Source organism: Chiloscyllium plagiosum, unplaced genomic scaffold, assembly GCF_037043375.1.
Source record: "Chiloscyllium plagiosum isolate Xiang-an unplaced genomic scaffold, Cpla_swu_hap1 HiC_scaffold_19, whole genome shotgun sequence".
NCBI classification, from domain to species: Eukaryota; Metazoa; Chordata; class Chondrichthyes; order Orectolobiformes; family Hemiscylliidae; genus Chiloscyllium; species Chiloscyllium plagiosum.
In genome coordinates, this window is record NW_028270157.1 from 45,801,283 (window position 1) to 45,828,427 (window position 27,145).

The 27,145-nt window shown below is 40.6% G+C and overlaps 1 protein-coding gene across 1 annotated transcript in view; it reads right to left on the reverse strand.

Moving 5' to 3' along the window:
- Positions 1 to 666: 666 nt before the first annotated feature.
- Positions 667 to 27,145, reverse strand: part of LOC122559375 (polyglutamylase complex subunit TTLL1-like) — an 88,568-nt gene continuing 62,089 nt past the window's right edge. The window contains exons 8-11 of the mRNA XM_087997296.1: positions 17,945 to 18,088; positions 16,501 to 16,587; positions 11,741 to 11,904; positions 667 to 6,311 (exon numbers count right to left, since the gene is read on the reverse strand). Coding sequence (XP_087853422.1) covers positions 6,185 to 6,311; positions 11,741 to 11,904; positions 16,501 to 16,587; positions 17,945 to 18,088 — 522 coding nt within the window. The 3' untranslated portion in view covers positions 667 to 6,184. The remainder of the gene's footprint in view (positions 6,312 to 11,740; positions 11,905 to 16,500; positions 16,588 to 17,944; positions 18,089 to 27,145) is intronic.

The window sequence follows — 27,145 nt, forward strand, 5'->3', positions numbered from 1 at the left end:
CAACTATTCATTCTCCCAGGCTGACAATTACCCATACCTTCATCTATTCAGAAACAAAAACAGAAATTATTGGAAAAATCACCAGACCCGAAACATCAACTCTGATCTCTCTTCACAGGTGCTACCAGACCTGCTGAGCTTTTCCAACAATTTCTGTTTTTGTTTCTGATTTACAGCATCTATTGTTCTTTCAGCCTTCATCTATCAAACTGTTTCTCTGCCTTTGGGCTCCACCTCCACTTCTCATTTACTCATCCCCCCTCTCCCCACCCCCAACTTCTGCATAAATATCAAAGTTTACCTAGCTACCATCAGTTCTGAAGAAGGGTTACTGGACCCAAAAACATTAACTCTACTTTCTCTCCACAGATGCCACCAGACCCGCTGAGCTTTTTCAGCAATTTCTATTTTTGTTTCTGATTTCAAGCATCTGCCGTTCTTTCTTTTTTTTGTTAAATGAATAATAGATACTATCTTTTAGAAATGTAATGCTGAAGTTTATAAAACCATAAAATGTAGCAGCAAAAGTAAGCTATTTAACCCATGTGTTTGTTTCACCATTCAGTGAGATCATGGCTAATCCAATAATCATTAATTTTTTATCTGATAACCCTTATATTCACACAAAATTTTCTTCAATTTTTTTCTTAAAATAGTTCACCAGAATCAGAATGTGAATTTTATTTGACCATTGTAAACAGTTTCTTACTTCAACAATTTACATTTATCTAACACCTTTACTATAGTAAAATATCACAAGTTGCTTCACGCTGAACCACATATGGGATTAGATGAGGAAAAGATTAGGTAAGGACAAAGATTTTGAGGAGAGTCTTAAATAATAAAGAGACACAGAAGTTTAGGGAGCATCCTTCACTGGGCTCACTGGGAGCACGCTTATCTTTGAATTAGAAGATTGTTGTCTCAAGTTCCACCCCAGAATTTGAGCAAAAAATCATGCTGGCATTCCAGTGTAATACTGCTGAACTGGGAGAGTGCTTAACTGTCAGTGGTGTTATGTCAGATGAGATCTTAAACAGAGGCCCTATTTGCCCTCATACATGGATGTAAAAAAAAACTCAAGCCACAATTTCATAGAAGAGTAGATGAGTTTTCTGAGATATTCTACCAATATTTCTCTCTCAATCAAATGACAAAGACAGATGTACTGGTCATCACATTGGAATATTTTGGGAATTTGCTGCATTTCTCTAACAGCAGCTACACTTTAAAAATATTTAATCAACTGTAAACAATTTGGGATGTCTGATGTTTATGAAAGGTACTGTAGAAATGAAAATCCTCCTATAGAGCCGAGCTGTAGGGACAGTCAGTGATAGTGATACAGTTAAAACTGATCAAGTTTAAGAGTTCAGATAGTACTTCAGGTATGGCAGGTACTATAAGAAGTATATTGATTAAACAAAAAGAGAGAAATAATAAACAGGTGAATAAAGCATCAGTTACAGTATTCTATATACAAATGCATGGAGCATAAGGAATAAATTAAATGAGCTGCAGGCACAAATTCAAATTAGAGGTTAAAAGAAAGCAGCCATTACTGAGACATGGCTGCAGGATGGTCAGGGTTGGAACTAAATATACCAGGTGATAAGATTTACAGGACGGACAGGTAAAAAGCAAAAGAGGTGGAATAGCCACCTGGATTAGATTCAAAATTATTTTAATCGTGAGGGAGGGACAAAGCATTCAGTGGAGACTGTGTGGGTGAAACTGAGGAACAGTAAAACAAACAGCAAAGGATCTAAAACTATGATAGGCATTGTTAAAGCGATCTATTGTATAAATGTAGAAATTAGGCAAGTGCATAGCAAAACTAGGGTCATATTAATGGTGGATATTAACGTTAACATAGATTGGGAGAGGCAGACAAGCACCTGTCAGAAAGGTAGTGAAATTCTGAAACGTGTCCGGGATAGTTTCCTACAGATCCAACAATGGGACAAGCAGGATTGGATTTAGTAATGAGCAGGATTTAATTAGTAACGTAATTCTGCGTGAACATTTATCAAGTAGTGATCATAATATGATTGAATTCAATGTAGCGTTTTAAAGCAACAAGCATGAATCAGCTACTTGTGTTTTAGTTTATCTAAGGCTGAATTTAATGAGATGAGACAGCGACTATCCACAGTTAACTGGGAAAATCTGCTGATGGATAAACAACTGAAGAATAGTGGAGGATGCTAAAAGAAACATTGAACAAAATATAAAACCAGCTTATACTCCTGAGAGGGAAAAGCTCCACTTCACAGAAAAAAACAGCAAAAGACAAGGGACAGTATAAAACTAAAACAAAGAGCTTACAACAATGCAAAAATAAAACATTAATCTGTAAGTTTAGAATACTCGTAGTCAAAGATGAGAGTGGTCCTAAGGGAAGAGTACTAAACGGGGCCTAGGCCAATTATATCAAAATTTGGCAGGAGCTGGGAAATATGGATTGGGAGCAACTATTCGAAGAGAAGTCCACATTTGATATGTGGGAGGCTTTCAAAGATAGGTTGAAGATAGTGCAGGATAGGCATGTCCCTTTGAAAACAAAGGATAGGAAAGGCAAGATTTGTGAACCGTAGATGACAGGAGAAATTGTGCAACTAGCCAAGAGGAAAAGGAAAGCGTACATAAGCAGCTTAGAACAGAATGGGCCTTGGATGAATATCGGGAGAGTAAGACCAATCTTAAATGAGGAATCAAGCAGGCTAAAAGGGGTCATGAAATAACTTTAGCGAGCAAAATTAAGAAGAATTCCAAGGCCTTTTATTCTTATATAAGAAGCAACAGGGTAACTAGGAAAGGATTGGTCCACTAAAGAATAAGGAAGGAAGGTTGTGTGTTGAACCTGAGAAAATGGGTGAGATTCTCAATGATTACTTTGCATCAGTGTTCACTGAGGAGAGGGACATGATGAATGTTGAGATTAGAGATAGAAGTTTGTTTACTCTGGATCACATTGACATAGGAGGGAAGATGTGTTGGGTAGGCTTAGGATATTAAGGTGGACAAATCCCCAGGACCAGATGGAATCTATCCCAGGTTGCTGAGGGCGACGAGAGAAGAAATAGCTAGGGCCCTGACAGATGTCTTTGTAGACTCCTTAAATACAGGGAGAGGTGCCGGAGGACTGGAGGGTTGCTCATGTTGTCCCCCTGTACAAGAAGGGTAGTAGGGATATTCCAGGTAACTACAGACCAGTGATTCCTGATGAAGGGCTTTTGCCCGAAACGTCGATTTCGAAGCTCCTCGGATGCTGCCTGAATTGCTGTGCTCTTCCAGCACCACTGATCCAGAATACAGACCAGTGAGCCTGACGTCGGTGGTAGGAAAGATGCTGGAGAAGATACTAAGGGATAAAATCTATTTATATTTGGAATAGAATGTGCTTATCAGTGATAGGCAACATGGTTTTGTGCGGGGGAGATCATGCCTTGCCAACTTAATAGAGTTCTTTGAAGAAGTGACCACGTTGATAGATGAAGGAAGGGCTGTAGATGTCATATACATGAACTTTAGTAAGGTATTTGATAAGGTTCCCCATGGTAAACTAATGGACAAAATGAAGTCACATGGTGTGCAGGGTGTGTGTAAGTTTGCAGATGACACAAAGATTGGTGGAGTAGCAGAAAGCATAGGAGACTGTCAAAGTATTCAGGAGAATATAGATAGACTGGAGAGTTGGCGGAGAAGTGGCAGATAGAGTTCATTCCAGGCAAATGTGAGGTGATTTTGGGAAGTCTAATTCTAGAGTGAACTACAGGTATAATGTAAACGGAAGAGCCTTGGGAAAAGTTGAATAGCAGAGAGATCTGCAAGTTCATGTCCATTGTACCCTGAAGGAGACTGCTTGGGTGGATTGAGTGGTCAAGAAGGCATATATATGGTATGCTTGCCTTCATCGAATGGGGTATTGAGTATATGGGCTGGCAGGTCATGTTAAAATTGTACAAGACTTTGGTTCAGCCACATTTAGAATACTGTGTACAGTTCTGGTCGCCACATTACCAAAAGGATGTGGATGCTTCGGAGAGGGTGCAGAGAAGGTTTATGAGGATATTGCCTGTTAGGGAATGTGCTAGCTATGAAGAGAGGTTGAGTGGGTTAGGATAGTTTTCATCAGAAAAAATGAGATTCAGGGAGGACTTGATTGAGGCCTACAAAATCATAAAGGGTATAGACAGGGTGTATAGAGATAAGCTTTTTCCCAGGGTGAGGGATTCAATAACGAGAGGTCACGCATTCAAGATGAGAGGTAAAAAGTTTAAGGGGGATACACGCAGAAAGTACTTTAGACAGAGGGTGGTAAGTGCCTGGAACACGATGCCAGCAGAGGTAGTAGAGACAGGCACGTTAGATTCATTTAAGGTCCGTCTGGACAGATGCATGAGTAGGTGGGGAGCAGAGGAATACAGATGCTTAGATATTGGGCGATAGGTTTAGACAGTGGATTTGGATCGGCTCAGGCTTGTAGGTCCAAAGGGCCTATTCCTGGGCTGTAAATTTTGCTTGTGCTGATCCAGCTGAATGGCAAAGATACAAAGACCATCAAAGAGCCACAAAGCAACTTATAACAACTACAAAAAGAGATTATGAAAAGAAATGTGTAGGGACATCAAAATCAATAAAAATAAATATTATTGTTATATAAACAGAAAGCAGGTGGTCAGGTGCAATGCATTAAAGTCTGTAAGTATGGATATTGGTAATAACTACTGGAAAATGGCAGAAATATTGAATAACTACTTTGCCTCAGAATTTACAGCGGAGCTTTCCAGAACTCCTGGAATTAATAGTGGGTTCGGAACAGGGACTGAATAAAATTAACATTAAAAAGTGACAAATCCCTGACGGTTTCCATTGAAGGTATTAAAAGAACTAGGGGAGCACACTGTGGATACCCTAATTATGATCTTTCAGAATTCCCTAGATTCAGGCATTGCCTTTCTGAATTGGAAAAATGCACATGCAACTATGCTTTCTAAGAAGGGTGAAAGAGATAAACCAGGGAATTACTGACCAGTTAGCCTAACATCTGTGATGGAAAAATTGTTGGAGACTATAATCAAGTTTGCGTTAACTGCACACCTTGAGAATTTTGGTTAATCAGGGACAGCCTGACAAATCTAATTTAATTTTTTGAAGAGGTGACTAAGGTAATGGACAGGGTAATGTCTACTCATGTTGCTTATGTGGACTTCAAGAAGGCAGGTGATAAAGTCCCAAAGAGACTGTTAATTAAGGTAGAATTCCAAGAAATTGAGGGCAAATTATTGACATTGCTTGGAAATTGGTTGAGTGGCAGGCAACAGAAAGTAAGGATAATGGATAGGTACTTAAATTGGCTGGACCAGCGGTGTCCTGCAAGGAACTGTGTTAGGGCCTCAATTATTCAGGTTATTCATTACCACCTATGTTGGATGATAGCATAGAATTTGCTGATGATACAAAGTTAGGCAGCATTTTTAACAGTATCGATGACAGCATAAATTACAAAGGGGTATCGATAGACTAAGTGAATGTGCAAAAATGTGGCAGATGAAGTTCAATGTAAGCAAGTGTGAGGTTATCCATTTTGGACTGAGAAAGAATAGATCAAGGTACTTTCTGAATAGTATGAAATTAAATATAGTGGATGTCCAAAGAGACTTCGGGCATTCAGGTGCATAGTCAGTAAAAATATTATGAACAGGTACAGAAAATAATCAAGAAAGCTGGCCTTTATATCTAGAGGACTGGAGTACAAGGATGCAGAAGTTATGCTGCTGTTATACAAAACCCTGGTTAGGACCCAACTTGAAGTAATGTAACCATCTCTGGGCACCACACCTTAGCAAGAATATATTGCCTTGGAGGAAGTACAACATAGGTTTACAAAAATGATACCTGGACTTCACAGGGGTTAAGTTATGAGGAGACATTATGCCTGTTTTCTCTAGAATTTAGAAAATTATGGGGTGATCTGATCAAAATCATCAAGATATTAACACGAAAAGACAAGATAGCTGAAGAGAGAGATCAACCTGAATTAGTGCCAGACAGAAAAAACTCAGCGAATAGTGTAAAAAATTGCAAACAGCAAATCACATCATTCATTTTGCACAGTTAGAACAGCTGTGTTTATGAACAGCGTTGGTGCAGTTTAACTGTTTTTTCCACTTTTTAAATATTATTTCCAAGTCATGCTGATAGGTCGTCCAAAATCTTTTGCTCGTCCAACTTTTGAACCAAATGACTGGCCTGGGCGATTTTTTAAGTCACGGTCCGCTCCTTCATTCACTGCTAATTCTTCATAGCTGACAAAGAAGCAAAGACAAAACTGATGAATTTGATTTAAATAGATCATCTTTCAAATTTAAAACAGCTATTTGTTTAGCTGAAAATTTATCAATTTTTGAATTTTTCTTATGTGTATTGAGCTTTTACTATAATGTTATGGAACACATTGACTGCTATGCATGTGTTTTCAAAACAAAGCAAATTCAATTAAAAGGTAGAAGATTAAATCAGGGAAACACTTGAAGTAGCATTGAACCATAGATCTTTCCTTATAAATCCACTGGTGTCACTGAACACTTTGTAGGGCTACAATCTTGAGATAAACATACCAAGAGACCTGTTTCCATCCACTTCTGGGCAGATGACGTCACTCTAAAAAATGCTTATAGCCACTGTCAGTCTCAATTGCTTTCCTTGATCAGGAACATGACTCTTAATAATCTTACCAAGTTATTAATGGTATTATTCAGGCAAATGAATTGGCTAAGCAGAGCACTTTATGGCTTCTTGACATTGTCATCACTTCTGTTGATTTTTTTGTTTTCTCAACAGAAGGGATTTATGAATGGCTGAATGAGGAGACCACCTCACATGATATTCTGTCCAAGTCATCCCTGTAGATGGAGTTCAAAATTGGTTTCATTCCACATTGCTTTTTCAAGTTACAGTTTTGAAGGCCTTCTTATACATCTCAGCTTACCATGTACCTTGTTTTGATTGTTCATAGTTTGAACCAAGTGCTAACTGACACCAGGACTACTTCAGCAGGATTTTCCCAATCATTGTCAAACATTCTCAACAAAATAATGTATTTCAGAGGGGAGCTCTGAGTCAGGAGGTATTTACTCTTGGTAATGTTGTCAATAGGATTCAATATACAAATGCATGATACCCAGATGACATCCAGCTCCATCTCTCTTACCACTAAGGTCAATAAAAATACAAAGTGTTGGAATGCTCAGGAGATCTGGCAGCATCTGCCAAGAGAGAAATAGAGTTCACATTTCACATCAAATATACTTCTTCAGAAGTCTCTTGGCTTCACGGCTATTACAAATACTGGCCAACCAGAAGCCATCCTGCATTGTTTCCACAAAAGACTCCACATCCTAGCCCCAAACTCTGATCCTTCTCTGGTTCAGGTTGAAGTCAACTTTGTGTGCCTTCAGTGTCCTATCTGATCTTGAATTGTACTTCAAATATGTTATCCATACCAAGATATCTTTTTTCTACCTCCAATAACACTGTTGATCTCCACACTTCCATTATACCTACTGAATCTGAAACTTTCATTTAAGGCAAAAGTCAAAGTGAACAAAGGCCCCTTATAAAATGAGTCTGGGGAAACAGTTTTGGGAACAAGGAAATGGCAGAGGAGTTAAATCAATATTTTGCATTAGCCTTTACAGTGTAAGATACTTTGTATGTCCCATTAATACTAAAGAATACAGGGGAGGAATTAACCATCACCATCACTACAGAAATAGTATTAGACAAACTAATGGGTGTAATGACATATAAGTCTCCGGGCCCTGATGGCCATCATGCTAGCATCCTAAAAGAGGATGCTATAGAGATAGTGGATGCATTGGTTCTAATTTTCCAAAAATTCTGGATTCTGGAGAAAGACAAGAGAATTGGAAAACTGCTAATGTGATACCCCTATTCAAAAAGGAAGGGAGGCATAAAGCCAGAACTATTACCTGATTAGCTCCACATCTGTGGTTGGAAAAATATTAGAATCCATTAAGGAAGTGATAGCAGCACAGTTGGAAAGTCCTATCTAATCAAGCAGAGTCAGCATTACTTCATGAAAGGGAAAACGTGACTGACTAATTTATTAGAGTTTTTCAAGGAAGTGTCAACCAGAGTGGACAAAGGACAACTAGAAGCTGCTCAACAAGGTACCTTACAAAAGGTTAAGGCATAAAATAAGAATCCATGGTGCTGTATATTTGCATGGACAGAGAATTGGCTAATGGACACAAAGCAGTGAGTGGTGATAAGGGTTTCTTTTTCAGGTTGGTAACCTGTGACCAGTGTGGTTCCACAAGGACCACAACTGTTTTTAATATATATCAATGACTTGGATAATGGAAGTGAATATACTTAGCTAAAGTTTCAGTTGACACAAAAATAGGTGGAAAGGGAGGTTGCAAGGAGGAAACACAGTTTATAGAGAAATATTAATAGGTTAAGTAAGTGGGCAAAACGTTAGCACATGCAGTATAGTGTGGGGAAATGTGAAATTGTTTGTTATAGAAGGGAGAACAAATGAACAGAGAATTATTTAAATGGAAAAAAAACTGCAGAAAGCTGCAACACATGGGACTTGGGGGTACTAGCATTCAGGTCCAGCTGGTAATGAGGAATGGAATGTTGGTCCTTATTTCAAGGGGTTTGGAGTATAAGAGTTGGGAAGTTTTACTTTAGCTGTTTTGGTCCCCTTATTTATGGAAAGATATAATTTCATTGGAAGCAGCTCATTAGGATGATCCCTGGTATGGAGGGATTGTCTTATGAGCAAAGGCTAACTAGGTTGGGACTCTACTCACTGGAGTTCAAAGAAATGAGAGGTGATCTCATTGAAACATTTAAGATTCTTAAGGGGCTTGACAGAATAAATGCTGAGAGGTTGTTTCCCCTCATGGAGAGTCGAGGACCAGGAAGCATAGCCTCAAAATAAAGAGGTGCCACTTTACGACTGTGATGAGGAAGAATTTCTTCTCTGATGATTAGTGAGTCTTTGGAACTCCGTGCCACAGAGAACTATGGGGCAGAATCCTTGTGTATATTTAAGGCTGAGAGAGATTCTTGATCAGTAAGGAAATCAAGGATCATGGAGAAAAGGTCAAGAAAGTGGATGTAAGGAATGTAGGATCAGCCATGAACTTCTTGAAAGGCAGGGCAGATTTAGATTAGATTCCCTGCTGTGTGGAAACAGGTCCCCCTTGGCCCAACAAGTCCACACTGACCCTCTGAAGAGTAGCCCACCCAGACCCATTTCCCCCTGACTAATGCACCTAGCACTACGGGCAATTTAGCATGGCCAATTCACCTAACCTGCACATCTTTGGACTGTGGGAGGAAACTGGAGCACCTGGGAGAAACCCACGCAGACACAGGGAGAATGTGCAAACTCCACACAGACAGTGGCCTAACACTAGAATCGAAGGCACTGTGAGGCAGCAGTGCTAATCACTGAGCCACTGTGCCGCCCCAGGTAATCCAGTTCATTATATCTCCTTTCCTCTTTCAACTGCATAGATATCCTATTCCAATAATCTCAGCAGGCTGCTCAAAACTCAATAAAACTGAAACCTAAAGTTTCCCTCTCAAAGTCATGGGCATTTCCCTTAAGTGTTAAGAACAAAAGTTCTAGAATTCTGTATCAAACTTTGAGGCCCCATTAGTTTTCCTGCTGGATTGCACAACACCATTAGTGGTGCACACAAATACATTCAATCTACAGCCAGGCCTTCAAAAACTGTTTTAAAATAAATTACCATGGCTACAATATGTACAATCTAATTATTAACTTCAGATACACAGAAAACACGCCAAATACTAACTCAAAAATCAAACCAAAATTGCAATAAATGATATTCAATATATATGTACATGCACAGTAGGTTATTACAGAACCTAAAATCACATGGGTGAGGGCTAATTTATTAACTTGGATTGAGGATTGAACAACCAATAAGAGAGTTCAGATAAGTGCGTCCTCCCTGGTTGGCAGTGAGTGGCGTGCCACACGGTACGCCCTAGCTTGGGCCCTAGCTATTTACAATCTTCATTAATGCCTCGGAGACAGGATAAAGAGTACTGCAGCTGAATTTGTAGATGACACTCAAATAGATGGACTTAGAGGACTGATCGGTGTACTGTTCCTATTCCTAATGGTCTTGTGATCTTATGGTCTTAAGCCTTCATCCCATAACCCTCAAATACTTTTCATCTTCTTAAATTCTATCCTGCATATACTACAATCAAATCAACACTTTGTTTTGCACTGCCTTAATCCATTAATTTAATTCAAATGTTTGTCTTGATTTATAAATCATGTCATTATCCCTTCCTACCTGTGCAATCTTCTTTAGTCCCACATGTAAGCACATGAGCTTTGTTCAGGCCTCTTGTACATTCCTTTTCTCTCTTTCCCACTTTTGACTATTTTGGCCTCGTATTCTGGAATGTTCTCGATAAATACCAAGTCTGACTTTGTCGATAATGTCTCTGGTCAATCTTCCCAGCTTTTTTCCCACTGCTAATTGGAATTAATTTTCTCCTCTGTGAAGTATTTTGTTGTACTCTATTAACAATGCTGTACAAGTTGTGCAAATTTTCCCCTGGCTCAGTCAAATGCAAAATGTTTTGGATGTTGGCTCATTGAAATAATGTTCTGATGCATCTTCGTTTGTGGGTATTGGGATGATTGCTTCTGTAGTTCAATATTTGGTCCGTATGTAGTAGGGTAATGAAACATCTGGAAATGAACCTTGCAGCTCAACAAGCAAAACTACATCCAAAACCTCAACCTGAGCTACAAATCTTCTCAAAACTCGCTAAAATGCAAAATGTCTCTTGCTTTAGATTAATCTCAGTGCCTGTCAGTTGACATTCTCTTAGTGACAATCAAAAGTTGATGTTCTGTCAATGCCAGTTGGTAATCATTGAATTCCTAATAGACACTGGTCAGTGATGGCTCCAATTCAATATTGTCTAACACTAATGAATGCAGATTTGAACTGAATATTGCCATAATATTACTATCATTACACATCTTGCTTGGAATAATATAGGAAGGTTACAAGATTATACCCCTTTATTTGAAGCAATTACTTTTTAAAACTTTCAACTGTTTGGAACTGTTGCAAATTTGACTGAGACAAGGTAAACAGCTTAAAAATGCAAATCTACCTCAAGGCGAAGCTGAGAGAAATAATGCATTGTTCCTGGGGGAGGTGCGTTACCAGAAAAGAGACTCCTTACAATCCAGACCTATTGAAAATTATTACAGTGTCAGGAATACCTCTAACAACTGCAAAATACTGATCATTGACTTAGAAATAGAGACTTAAAGTAAACTGCTGGAAGTACACACTGGAATCAGTGTCGCAAGGGAGGTTCTGAGAGCATTTTGGGACCTAGTCATAATGAAAACAACCATAGACAAGATGCATCCAAGAAAGCATTTAACCAAGTATCAAGGACAAATGACTTTAAGATGACTACATCTAGCAAGGCAATACTTAAATTGTGTACATTGGATGCAGAACAAAAAATAAATAGAATTGGCTTGGACTTTCAAGGTATATATCGGGATGTATAAACCTTAACTATTCTGTACTTTGTCTTGAAAAGTTTTGTGACAGTTATTATTTCATTAAAATTTTTACATGAGTAATCCAACACTTTAGATTTTTATTTGTGAATAACTTACAGGATAACGTAATTTCCAAGAGCTTCTTTGGATGGATTTTTGTTCAGTTTACAATCTGGGATCTCGCCATTAGGTACAACAATATTTAACGTATCATTGATGAGATTATATTTCATGATTCGGTCATTAGCTGTGCTGGATGCCAGTGAAGGAGAAGCATTCACCTGCATCGGGGAAGAAACAAATTTGCAAAAATAACAATATTTGCAACATACAGGCCTAAGTTTTGGATACAGTTACTGAGCATGGGACTTATCATCATTGCCATAGTGTGTGTGTGTCGGGTGGAGTACTGCTTGACAGTCTGAAGGATAATTCTACTAGTATGGAACAAGATTAAAGCTGTTCTTTCTATAAAGAATATAACATAGCCTTTGGATTTTAGTGGGAATTGCAATGTTTGATGCATGAAAGGAGTAACGCCAAGGAAGGTGCCTACAGGCACTGGAAGCACAATTATCAGTAAGAATAGCAAAAAAGCCCATCCCTGCCTTGCAGAGTTGTATTGGTCCATGGGTCACTATCCCCAGTTGGCTGACCACTACATGTTGCAGTTGGCCGGCACTTCCTTGCCAGTTCAGGAATCCTGTCAACTTCCAGATCTGTCAATGAGATTCCTGTCTCCCATGCTAAGTTCCACCAATTGTCCCACTGCTGCAGTGAAAGCTCAAAAAGAGGTCATGCCATCCATGCTTTTTGCCATGCAAGCTCAGATTAGTGCCATGCACTCTCAGACTGCTGCAGACGTGTCTGTGGATAAAGTGCTTGTAAGGGATCAGAATGTCAAAGCATTCTTCAATTCGTGTGGCAATAAATTACAAAGATTTCTGATGTATTAACTCAGGGGAATAGCAGTTCAAGATCATCCTATATGTCTTTGTGTAATCTCCTCTAGTAAAGTCTGCAACCTTCCACCAGCCATGCTGCAGTCATTGGGTGCAGTCATAGGAGCATTAGATTAGACAAATGCAACCACAAGACAGGCAAAAGATCATTAAAAAAAAGGAACAAGAACAGGTCATATGACATGTCAAGCCTTTTCCAACATTCAATAAGCTCATGGCTGATCTGATTGTAGCCTTCATTGCACTTTGCTGCTTGCTCCTGACAACCCTTGAGTCCCTTGTCAAACAAAAATGTGGCAAACTCAGCCTGGAATATATTCAATGATCTAGCGTTCCCTGCACTCTGGGGAAGAAATTATTCTTCATCTCCACCTTAAATGGAAATCTATTAGTTTTAAACTCAGCCCCCTAGTTCCTGATTTCTCCACAAAGGGAGGCATCCTCTCAGCAGCTGTCTTATTAAATGTTGAATTGGTCAATCAAGGGAGAACCAGTACCAGCCAGGCGATCACTGAGAATGTTGAAGAAGAAAGAGAAACTAAAGGATGAACTGATTTTTGACTGGGATTTTGTACAGGAGATAGAGTGCAACTTTGGAAGGTGTTGGGCCAGGTTTTTTTGGTTTTGCTCTCTCTAGTTATCAAATTGTTGAAGGTTCTGAGAAAAGAACCTCAGTCTATAAGAAATGAGGAAAAGTCTCCTGAGGTCTGACTTTGCAATTCCTACCTGCCTGTAATAGAACCTATCAGATTTCATGAAGGTTTGGTATTCATCATTGAAATTGTAATCAAACTAGCGATTTAGGATTGTTTTATTTTTAAAAATATATTATCTCTTAACTGTGTGTGTGCTTATTTGTCGATTGGTCTGTGACCGGGGTTGGTTCTCAAGAAAGAATGGGCTTAGATCATAGATTAGATTCCCTACAGTGTGGAAACAGGCCATTCGGCCCAACAAGTCCACACCGACCCTCCAAAGAGCAACCCACCTGGACCCATTCCCCTAACTAATGCACCTAACACTACAGGCAATTTAGCATGGCCAATGCACCTAACCTGCACACCTTTGGACTGGGAGGAAACCGGAGCACCCAGAGGAAACCCACGCAGACATAGGGAAAATGTGCAAACTCCACACAGACAGTCGCCCGAGGCTGGAATCGAAACTGGGAACTTGGTGCTGTGAGGCAGCAGTGCTAACCACTGAACCACCGTGCCACCCCATTGATAAGATTGCCTTATAGTTCATCTGTGTCCTGCTGGAGTTACATTATTAATAATAAATTGTTAATTTTTGTTTAAGATATGAGATTAGTTATTTATAAAGTCTTGTTCAGAAAGATTGAGCAATTATGAGGGTCATGGAGCCATAGATTGCACGTTTTAATTTCTATGTTGTGAATGTAGTATTATCTGTTCACTGGGTATGGGGTTATTGAGCAAGGCAAGTGATATGTCACTGTGGGTAATCACAGCTGTACAGAGATTGGGCACAGCTCTCAAATAAATATATGCTTTCCTGTACAGACTGCTGTTAATGCACTGCTACCACAGTTTATTCTTTCTTCTCCTCCTCTCCCTCCCCTCCAATTCTCTTTTTTTTTAATACAACCACTCATATCAGAGTGTAGATACATGGAAAACAATAATGTATCTCACAGAAGTCTTACAGCACAGAAAGAGGCCATTTGGCCCATTATGCCAGTACCAGGTCTTTGAATGAGCATCATTATCACATGCTAATCTCCTATTTTTTTTCCCCTCTTAGAGTCAAAAAGATGTACAGCATGGAAATAGACCCTTCAGTCCAACTTGTCCATGCTGACCAGATATCCTAAATATCCCATTTGCCAGCACCCGGCCCATATTCCTCCAAACCTTTCCTCTTCGTAAACACATCCAGATGCCTTTTTAATATTCTAATTGTACCAGCCTCCACCACTTCCTCTGGCAGCTCATTCCATCCACTCAGCACCCTCTGTGTGAAAAAGTTGCCCCTTAGGTCCCTTTTAAATCTTTCCCCTCTCACCCTAAACCTATGCCCTCTAGTTCTGGACTCCCTAACCCCAGGGAAAAGACTGTGTATTTATCCTATCCATGCCCCTCATTATTTTATAAACCACTATGAGGTCACCCCTCAGCCTCTGACGCTCCAGAGAAAACAGCCCCAGCCTATTCAAACTTCCCAATAGCTCAAACCCTCCAACCCTGGCAACATCCTTCTAAATCTCTTCTGAACCTTTTCAAGCTTCACAACATCCTTCCTTTAGGAGGGAGATCAGAATTGCGCACAATATTCCAAAAGTGGCCAATTCCAAATGTCAGTGCCCTTCTGAATGCCTCAATTGAAACTGCTCCATCAAACTCCCAAACAGTGCATCCTATTTCCTAACTCCTCTCTGAATGATTTTTTTTTCTCTCATGACATCTGTGCAGTTTCCTCATATGTACTCTATTCAGCCCACTCATGACTTTCAAAATGTTTACCATGTCTGCTCTAATCCTTCTTCTCTACAAGGTAGAAATTCCAACTTCTTTAATCTACCTTCATCATTGAAGTTTCTCATCTCTAGAGCCTCCCCACTATTGTAAATCACTTTGCACAGATTCCAATGACAATTCCTACAACATGGCAACCAGAACTGTACACATTACTTTAGCTGACGTCTAACAAGTTCAACCAACATCACCTCCTTGCTTTTGTACTCTATACCCTTAATAAATATGAGGGCACTATTACTATTTTCTAATAAACCTGTTCAGAGATGTTATTCCATACTCCTGGTGCAGGTAGGGCTTGAACCCAGTTCTGTGACTCAGAGGCAGGGTCACTAATGCTGACCTTACGAGTCCCCAAGGACTTTATTAATTGGTCTCTCCACCTTCAATGACCTGTGCATGTTTAAACCTTGTCCCTCTGCTCCTGCACCACTTTTAGATTTTAACCCCCTACTTTAAATGTAAATCCTGTAATTTGGATACTGTTTATGCGCAATGATGCCTCGTTATTTTTCAGAGTAGTCACAATGTCTTTGTAGCACCACCAATTTAGCCCCTATGGACAACCCAAAACAAATAACAGTGGTAAGAATGCTTCCAGTCACCTCTGTGTGGCATGCCCTGATTGGCATGACACTTGTATGTGGGTACCATACATGACTGAAAGCATGCAAATGGATCTTGATATTATTCATGCTCTCTGACTGCTTTGATGCATGGTCTGCTAATTTGGACATGAAGGGAAAGTTAATTCCCTCTCCTAGCATGCCCAAAAATGACTCTGACAAATTCTCCTGCGGGATCTTTTTCTTCCACCTGCCCAAATGTACGGAAACTCATGTACCATTTCAGTGATAAGTATAGTGTAGCACTTCATTGGTACTTTTGTATTTTAAACATGCCAGTAATGCACTCTGGTGCCTACGTCAGTCAGGAGTTCAGCAAATGAGGGTAAAAAAAGCGGTTGGGACCTGCATATATTGAATCGCAATCCAATTCACAAGGCATTAAGTTCTATTTGGAAAATAATCTTGTCCTGTCACAAACATGCCTCATGATGTCAGAATGGATGGGGCCAAGGGAAATAATTTCTTAGCCTCCTGCATTACTGATCAACCCAGAGGTCAGAATGAAACTCTCATACAGGATGAATCATAAGATTCACTTGTTTTGTATCCTGTCTTGTGCCTCCTTTAAAATCCTTATTATAAGGTGATTTTGATCTTCAAGCAAGTCAGAGACCACTGTCATTCCTATTGTGGAGGAGAAACAAGTTTGTTTCATTGTATAATATGTGCTGTTATAAATCAATATCCATTTTTTTCTCAGCAAATGAATTGAGCAGTTAATAACGCAGTTATAAATCACTGAATAGTGTAAATACATTATAAATCTTCAGTTATTCAATGCTATTTACCTCAATAAGCCAAGGCTTCAGATTGCTATCAATTATTATATCATAGCCGTAACATTCAAAGCAGTGTTTATCATTGATCATGACTGGCTGTAAGAATAAGAAAGAATAAGATTAAATGTCACACGAACAAATAGCCAAGAAGGTGGGCAACAATTCACACATAAGTTATTTTCTGTCTTTTATGCATGACTTACCATTAAATGGAGATCAATTTGCCACGCTACAATTATTAGTAATACAAAGCGATAGGAAGCCCTTGGGATGTGGGCATCGAGTACTTTACGCAAAATGTTTAAAAACACTCAAACACTGACAGGCATATGATTTAATCATATTTTAGAGAATCAAGGATAATCAATTATTCAAGGGAGAACGCATTTGTATGACTTTTATTTGGCAACTATTCATAGAAGGAAGTATCAGGTTACCTCCTGTTGGGCATGTGATGACACACCAAATATGACTCATGATGGTACCTTATCTCTGAAGGTTATCACAATTTACATTTGAAGACAAAAATCATTTTTGAAGACCAATTTTACTGTTAATAGAAATAAATGTGGGTCCAGCTTTTAAGGTGGAAAGAGCCATGTTGGAGAAACAATCAGAATGGTTGTGACATGAGATTGATGTTATGGCAGTGCAATAGATTCTGACTCCAACAATGGCATTGAGAAGCAAAAGAACAAGATAGTGCTTTTAAGTCTCTTGTCAGCATATGGCATTGGGAAATGGACAATAACGTTTATCCAATTAACGCAGGTTTCCATAATTAGAATAGGGTAAGCAATGTCTGTATTCTCTATCCTAACATTTCAGCTAGTTTAGTCAGCATTTGTGGTACTGAACCACACTTGGAGATGGACATTGCTCCCCTCAGTGATTCTTCCAAATGTTGTTCATTAAGAGTGACCTGCTAGAACCACAACTCACCAAGATTAGAGTGGTGCTGGAAAAGCACAGCAGGTCAGGCAGCATCTGAGGAGCAGGAAAATCGATGGTTCAGGCAAAAGTCCTTGATCAGGAACAACTCACCAAGCTGAGGGTCAAATACCTGGGACTCCTAGCTAACATCCCAGTTGGTATATCTGCATGAGATGGACTGTGGCTTGGTTTCCTGCCCTTGTCTTGCCTCTTTGAATCAGATGTTGTTGAATTGGAAGTTGATCACATTCAAGTTTAATTTTTAAAAACGTATTCAAACATCATCTCACTCAAAGCCACCCACTCTAAGGAGGAGCAAATTATTGCAGATGCTGGAACCTGTACTGAAAACAACAAATGCTAGAAATCACAATGTGTCATGCAGCATCCATAGAGAGAGAGAGAGAGAGGTCTTAGGGGTTAAAATTCCTCCAAATTTATGTTCCAGTATCCTTTTCATCATTTTCTTCACACCATTTATCTCTGCTGGATAGCCACCAAGTCTCAACGTTATACTCACAGCAACAGCTTTGAGTGATTGTACAATCATCCAGTGGATTTCATCAAATAGTTTATCAGTAACCTTCTTTCCTCGTGTGCTCTCCAGATAAAGTTTCAAATTTGCCACACTCCATTTTCCACCATGAATGGGATTGTAGTCATCCTTTAAAATAGAAAGAAGCATATTTTAGACACTTTTGTTATTAGTCCTGACAAGATTTCAAAAATAGTTTGCAAAAACCACAAATTTCCCTGACAAAATTACCCATGATTTGCCACTAATGGAAACCAAGTTCTAATTGTGTTCAGAGAAACTAGTAATGCTTGGATGGGTAAAGGAAATATCACTGTGAAGCAGTGATGGTCGACAGAGATTGTGGCTAAAACACAGTTTGGAGAACTTTGTATTTCTTCTCATCGATACTTTGACTTATAATAGACTAAAGAATGGAAAATGTTAACAATCACACAACACCAGGCTACAGTCCAGCAGGGTCATTTGGAACTACCAGCTTTCAGAACGCTGCTCCTTTGTCAGGTAGCTAGTACAGCAGGATCATAAGGCACAGAATTTATAGCACAAGATCATAGTGTAATGCAACTGATATGATATATTGAACAAATCAAGATTGCTATTAAGTCTTTCAGCTTTTAAAACGGGTTGCAGGTTTCAATTCATTAATATGTAAATCCCAGAACTTCTTTCAAGCCACATTCCCAAGATAACTTAAGGTTTTTAAAAAAAGGTGACATCTCAGCTCAGACAATGCATTAAAAGTGTGAGGTTAGAGTCAGACTGGTTCTATTTCCAAAGTAAGAATCTATAAAATGTCAAATGGATTGACTGTCTGCATTGCCTGCCTGCAGTCTGTGTGCTTTTTGAGCAAAAATAGAATGTATCAGCAAATACAATTCTGCAAATGCAAATTCACCCTATAGACTTATATGTTTGTGCGTGCATGTGTGCTTCACCCTTGACCACAACGTCTTCATGTTTAACAACCAGTTCTTGACACATGAAACATGGGGACCAAATTTGCACCCCAATATGCGAACACCTTCATGCACAAATTCAAACAAGACGTGTTTTCTGCAAGGACCTCCAACCAGCACTATACACCACATATACTGTGGACATTTTCTTCCTGAGGATCCATGGTGAGGAGTCACTGAAACAACTACACAGTGATATCAACAAGTTTCATCCAACCATCAGATTTACCATGGACTATTCTTTAGTGTCTGTCTCATTCTTGGACACATGCATCTCCATTAAGGATGAGCACTTCAGTACCTCACTGCACTGCAAGCCCACGATAACGATGCTACACTTCTCTGTCTTCCACCCTAAACATATTAAAACAACCATCCCCTATGTACAAGCCCAATGCATACAAAGGATCTGTTCAGATGAAGAGGGATGCAACGGACAGCTGAAGAGACTGAAGAATGCCCTCATAAGAACAGGATACGATGCTCAACTCATTAATCACCAGTTCCAACGTGCCACAGTGAGAAAGCATAATGACCTCCTCAGGGGACAGACTCAGGATGCAACCAATAGGGTACCCTTCATGTCCAGTACTTCCCAGGGATGGAGAAATTATGCATGTTCTTCACAGCCTGCAACATGTTATTAATGAAGATGAGCATCTCCGCAAGACGCTTCCACTTCATGCTTTAAACAACCGCCATTCTTAAACAGACCACTGTTTGCAGCAAACTGCCTAGCCTTCAGGACAACATCGACCACAACACCATACAACCCTGTCATGGCAACCACTACAAGATGTGTCAGAGTGTCAACATGGATACTACCATTACACATGGGGACACCACCAACCACATGCATGCATGCATGTACTCATGTGACTCAGCCGATGTTGTCTATCTCATGCTGCAGGCAAGGATGTCCCGAAGCATGGTACATTGTTGAGATCAACCAGATGCTACAACAATAGACGAATGGACATCATGCAACAATCGCCACACAAGAATGTTCCCTCCCAGTTGGGAAACACTTCAGCGGTCAGGGACATTCGGCCTCGGATTTTCAGGTTATCATCCTCCAAGTCAAACTTTGGGATATGCAACAAAGCAGAGCGGGGAGGGCAGGTGACTGAGGTATCAGTAGGGGAGCACTTTGGGGCCAGCGACCATAATTCTATTCAATTTAAAATAATGATGGAAAAGAATAGACCAGATTAAAAAGTTGAAGTTCTAAATTGGAGCAAGGTCAATTTTGATGGTATTAGGCAAGAACTTTCAAAAGCTGATTGGGGGCAGATGTTCCCAGGTAAAGAGATGGCTGGAAAATGGGAAGCCTTCAGAAATGAGATAACGAGAATCCAGAGACAGTATATTCCTGTTGTTGTGGTTCTGTTCGCTGAGCTGGAAGTTTTTGTTGCAAACGTTTCGTCCCCTGGCTAGGCGACATCATCAGTGCTTTGGAGCCTCCTGCGAAGCGCTTCTTTGATGTTTCCTCCGGTGTTTATAGTGGTCTGTCCCTGCCGCTTCCGGTTGTCAGTTTCAGCTGTCTGCTGTAGTGGTTGGTATATTGGGTCCAGGTCGATGTGTTTGTTGATGGAGTTTGTGGATGAATGCCATGCCTCTAGGAATTCCCTGGCTGTTCTCTGTCTGGCTTGCCCTATGATAGTAGTGTTGTCCCAGTTGAATTCATGTTGCTTGTTGTCTGCGTGTGTGGCTACTAAGGATAGCTGGTCGTGTCGTTTCGTGGCTAGTTGATGTTCATGTATGTGGATTGTTAGCTGTCTTCCTGTTTGTCCTATACAGTGTTTTGTGCAGTCCTTGCATGGTATTTTGTACACTACATTCGTCTTGCTCATGTTGGGTATCGGGTCCTTCGTTCTGGTGAGTTGTTGTCTGAGCGTGGCTGTTGGTTTGTGTGCCGTTATGAGTCCTAGGGGTTGCAGTAGTCTGGCAGTCAGTTCTGAGATGCTCCTGATGTATGGTAGTGTGGCTAGTCCTTTTGGTTGTGGTATGTCCTCGTTCCGTGGTCTTTCTCTTAGGCATCTGTTGATGAAGTTGCGCGGGTATCCGTTTTTGGCGAATACCTTGTATAGGTGTTCCTCTTCTTCTTTTTGCAGTTCTGGTGTACTGCAGTGTGTTGTGGCCCTTTTGAATAAACTCTGGGTCAGATATGTCGATGACACGTTTGTAATCATTAAAAACACGGAAATAGAAAAAACACACTGGATCATCAACGCCACACTCACAGGAATCCGATTCACGAGAGAAGAAGAAAAGGATAGCCAACTCCCATTCCTAGACGTGATGGTACAGAGAACACCGAATGGAGAATTCACTACAAGGGTATACAGGAAAGCCACACACACAGACCAAGTCCTAAACTATGAAAGTAACCACCCCAACACACACAAATGAAGCTGCATCAGGACACTATTCAAAAGGGCCACAACACACTGCAGTTCTCCTGCTCCTCGGATGCTGCCTGGCCTGCTGCACTTTTCCAGCACCACACGTTTCAACTCTGGTCTCCAGCTTCTGCAGTCCTCACTTTCTCCTCATAGACAGGATAGATCGGGTGAATCCTTAGAAGAGAATAAAGGCAGAGGAGTATATTTAAGAGGGAAATCAGGAGGGTAAAGAGTGGACATGAGATAGCTTTGGCAAATAGAATTAAGGAGAATCCAAAGAGTTTTTACAAATACATTAAGGACAAAAGGGCAACTAGGGAGAGAATAGGGCCCCTCAAAGATCAGCAATGCAACCTTTGTGTGGAGCCGCAGAAAATGAGGGGGATATTAAAGGGTGTCGGACCATTCGGTGCAGCCACTTTGGCATGAGCGATTCGGCACGGCCGGTTTGGCGCAGCCCGTTTTGGCGCAGACCCATTTCGGCGAGGAATTGTTTCGGTGCAGCTCATATTTATTCCTTTTCAGGCTTAGTTATAACCATTAATGAAAGCAATAAAAAGAAAAATAATGTTTATCCTCTTCAGTAAAAATGTTAAAAAGAAAATAAAAATGAAAGAAACAAGGTAAATACATCTCCAAAACTTTGTTATCTTATCAACAGAATATCTATCAAAAACGTATATATATAGCCGCCGTATGAGCACTTTTCCTTTCCACATTTTGACAACAAAATTGTTGATGGCATTTTAATGGGTTATATTTTATTTTAATAATAACTACAAACTACTGAATAACTACAAACACTTCTGTGCCTAAATGGGTTGCGCCAAATCGGCCGCGCCGAATTGCTCGCGCCAAAGTGGCTGCACCGAATGGTCCCACTCCGGATACAAAGTGAATATTTTGCATCAGTATTTACTGTGGAAAAGGATATGGAAGATATAGACAGTAGGGAAATAGATGGTGACATCTTGCAAAATGTCCACATTACACAGGAGGAGGTGCCTGGATGTCTTGAAACGGTTAAAGGTGGATAAATCCCCAGGACCTGATCAGGTGTACCCTAGAACTCTGTGGGAAGCTGGAGAAGTGATTGCTGAGCCACTTGCTGAGATATTTGTATCATCGATAGTCACAGGTGAGGTGCTGGAAGACTGGAGGTTGGCTAACATGGTGCCACTGTTGAAGAAGGGTGGTAAGGACAAGCCAGGGAACTATAGACCGGTGAGCCTGACGTCGGTGGTGGCCAGGTTGTTGGAGGGAATCCTGAGGGACAGGAGGTACATATATTTGGACAGGCAAGGACTGATTAGGGATAGTCAACATGGCTTTGTGCGTGGGAAATCATGTCTCACAAACTTGATTGAGTTTTTTGAAGAAGTAACAAAGAAGATTGATGAGGGCAGAGTAGTAGATGTGATCTATATGGACTTCAGTAAAGCGTTCGACAAGGTTCCCCATGGGAGACTGATTAGCAAGGTTAGATCTCACGGAATACAGGGAGAACTAGCCATTTGGATACAGAACTGGCTCAATGGTAGAAGACAGAGGGTCGTGGTGGAGGGTTGTTTTTCAGACTGGAGGCCAGTGACTAATGGAGTGCCACAAGGATCAGTGCTGGGTCCTCTACTTTTTGTCATTTACATAAATGATTTGGATGTGAGCATAAGAGGTACAGTTAGTAAGTTTGCAGATGACACTAAAATTAGAGGTGTAGTGGACAGCGAAGAGGGTTACCTCAGATTATAACAGGATCTTGACCAGATGGGCCAATAGGCTGAGAAGTGGCAGATGGAGTTTAATTCAGATAAATGCGAGGTGCTGCATTTTGGGAAAGCAAATCTTAGCAGGACTTATACATTTAATGGTAAGGTCCTAGGGAGTGATGCTGAACAAAGAGACCTTGGAGTGCAGGTTCATAGCTCCTTGAAAATGGAGTCGTAGGTAGATAGGATAGTGAAGAAGGCATTTGGTATGCTTTCCTTTGTTGGTCAGAGTATTGAGTACAGGAGTTGGGAGGTCATGTTGCGGCTGTACAGAACATTGGTTAGACCACTGTTGGAATATTGCGTGCAATTCTGGTCTCCTTCCTATCGGAAAGGTGTTGTGAAACCTGAAAGGGTTCATAAAAGATTTACAAGGATGTTGCCAGGGTTGGAGGATTTCAGCTATAGGGAGAGGCTGAATAGGCTGGGGCTGTTTTCCCTGGAGAGTCGGAGGCTGAGGGGTGACCTTATAGAGGTTTACAAACTTATGAGGGATGTGGATAGGGTAAATAGGTAAAGTCGTTTCCCTGGGTCAGGGAGTCCAGAACTAGAGGGCATAAGTTTAGGGTGAGAGGGGAAAGATATAAAAGAGACCTACAGGGCAACTGTTTGACACAGAGGGTGGTATGTATATGGAATGAGCTGCCAGAGGAAGTGGTGGAGGCTGGTACAATTGCAACATTTAAGAGGCATTTGGATGGGTATATGACTAGGAAGGGCTTGGAGAGATATTGACCAGGTGCTGGCAGCTGGGACTAGATCGGATTGGGATATCTGGTCGGCATGGACGGGTTGGACCAAAGGGTGTGTTTCTGTGCTGTACATCTCTATGACTCTATGTCTCTATGGCTGAGCAGAGACTGATGGCCAAGTTTGATACTCATAAGGATGGTCTCAACTGAGACCTGTGGTTCATGTCACATTACAGGTAACCCCGCTACACAGACACACACACACATACACACAAACCTTCGCTCATACACACACTCTTTCTAAGTCACACACACATCCACCCCCCACACTCACATCCACGTGCACACCCTCTCACAGGCTTACACTCCATCGCACTCACACACGCATGCACACACGCGCGTGCCCACACACACACACACACACACTCTCTCTCTCTCCCTCACATGCATGCACACACGTATATAAGTCTATGGGGTGAATTTGCATTTGCAGTATTATATTTGCAAATACATTCTATTTTGTTCAAAAACACACACAATCTGCAGGCAGTCAATCCATGTGACATTTTATAAATTCTTACTTTGGAAACAGAACTAGTCTGACTCAAGATTGGAATACCGACAGACTCTAACCTCACACCTTTAAAGCATTGTCTGAGCTGCGATGTCACCTTTTTTTATAAAATCCTAAATTATCTCAGGAATGTGACTTGAAAGAAGTTCTAGGATTTACATATTAATGAATCGAAACCATTCTAAAAGATGAAAGAGTTAACAGTGATCTAGGTTTGTTCAATATATTGTATCAGTTGTATGATGCTATAATATTGTGCTATAAATTCTATGTCGTATGATCCTGCCCCACCAGCTAACTGATGAATGAGCAGCATTTCGAAAGCTAGTACTGCCAAATAAATCTGTTGGACGAGAACCTGGTGTTGTGTGATTTTTAACTTTGTCCACCCCAGTCCAACACCAGCACCTCCTTATCATAAACAATGGAAGTTAATCCTGTCCTCTGGTATGTATGCTCCTCACTTTCATGAAAAAAAAATTCACAGAAGAATTTTAGGTAACACAATGGAATTTAATGTAATCTGATGTGGCCCTGACCTCATCATGACCTGCCGCAATCCAATTCGGCTTATTCCAGTGTATGAAGTAGGATTTAGAAGCAAGGTAATCCAAGGTACTATTTTTGAGGTGTGACTAAATTAGTATTTGAAGAGGTTTGAATCAGTTTCCTCAGCTTTGAGAAAGGCTGTGGCTCAAGAACATGACACAAGGGGAAATGGAAAGAAATTAAAAAGCCTGTGCTGTGGCTGGAGGCTGTCAATTTGTTAGTCTTCGAAGGGTTGGTGTGGACTTGTTGGGCCGAAGGGCCTGTTTCCACACTGTAGGGAATCTAATCTACATCTTCTTGCCAAAGATGCTTCTCTCTATGATGGTAACAATAGTAGTTACCACTGCATAGTTCCTGAGAGACAAAATCCCATCTCTCTCTGAGGATACGTTCCATCATACTCTATAGTACTCTGACCAATGGATAGACATATAATAGATCTAGCAACTTAAGACTGAGCATCCACAAGGCACTATGGGCCATTAGCAGCAACAGCATTATATTCAAACACCATCAGCAACCTCATGCCCCCAAATCCCCCCACTCAATCATTAGCATCAAGCCATGAAATTATCTCTGATGCAAAAAAGAGAGCAGGAGGGTATACCAGGTGCAGAACCAAATGTATTTAAATATGAGATGTCAACCTGGTGAAGCTGCAACACCGGAATACTTACATGTCAAATGGCATAAGAGGTATGTAAGAGAGAGGGCTAAGTGATCCCACAAGCAATGGATCAGATCTAAGCTCAGCAGTTTTGCTACATCTACCAATTGTAAATGGTGGGGGCAATTAATCCATTGGAGGAGGAAGCTCCTTAAATATCCACTCCTCAATGACTGGGGAAGCTCTGTACATCAGTGCAAAAGGTAAGGCTGAAGCATTTGTAACAATTTTCAGCTAGAAGAACCAAGTAGATGGGCTCCATCTTCATCTCTTCTAAAGATCCCCAGTATCACAGATGGTCATTCTTTAGCTAATTTGATGAACTCCACATGATATCAAGTAATGAAAGGGCATCAGATACTGCAAAGGTATGGGCTCTGACAATATCTGTCAATAGTAGTGAAGACTTCTGTTCCAGAATTTTCTGTCCCCTGGCATAGCTGTTTGAGTACACCGCCGACAATGTGAAAGATTACTTTAGTATGTCCTATACACAAAAGCAGGATACGTTCTACACTGCCAATTACTGATCCATCATTCTACTCTTGATCATCAGTGAAGTGAGACAGCAGAATTTGCAATTACAATAGCAATAGCCTGTTCACGGATGTTTAGTTTGGGTTCTGCTAATCCCATTCAGCTCTTTAACTCATTATAACCTTGATTCAAACATGGATAAAAGAGCTGAACTCCAGAGGTGGGGTGAGGTAAGAGTGTCTGCCCAAGATGGCATTTGACTGATTGAATATATTAAAAAACACACAAGTAAGTAATGGATATCATGGGCTGGTCAGTATTTATTGTGTAAGCCTAGTTTCCCCTTGAGAAGTGGTGGTGAGCTGCCTCCTTGAGCTACTGTAGTCCATGTAGCATTTAGGAGATCTAGTAAAATTATAGTCAATGGGAATCAGGGAAAATGTCACCACCAGTTGGAGTCATACCTAGCATAAAGGTTGTTGGAGGTCAATCATCCCAGCCCCAGGATATCTCCATAAGCGTTCTTTGGTATAGTATCCTAAGTCCATCCATCTTCAGCTGCTTCATCAAAGACCTACCCTCCATCAGAAGGTCAGAAATGGGGAAGCTCTTTATTGGTTGCACAATACTCAGCACCATTCATGACTCCTCAGATACCGGAGCAGACCACATCAAATGCAGCAAGGCCTGGAAAATATCCAGGCATGGTCTGAAGGTGATATTCACACCACACAAGTGCCAGGCAATGACCATCTCCAACAAGAAAGCATCTAACCATTGCCCCCTGACATTCAATGGCATTATCATCACCGAATCCCCAACTATCAAAAACTATTGACCACAACCTGATCTGGACTAGCTATATAAATATTATGACTACAAGAGTAGTCAGAGGCTTGGAAGTCTGCAGCAAACAACTTTTGACTTCCCAAAGCTTGCCCTCCATATACATGGCACATGTCAGAAGTTTGATGGAATACTGGTGCAACATAGGGAAGGTCTGAGATGAAACATCTGAAGGTGGTTGGCTATAGGATCCTACCCTAAGGAATTTCTGAAGAAATGTTCCAGAGTTGAGATGATGCAGTAGTTCAAGA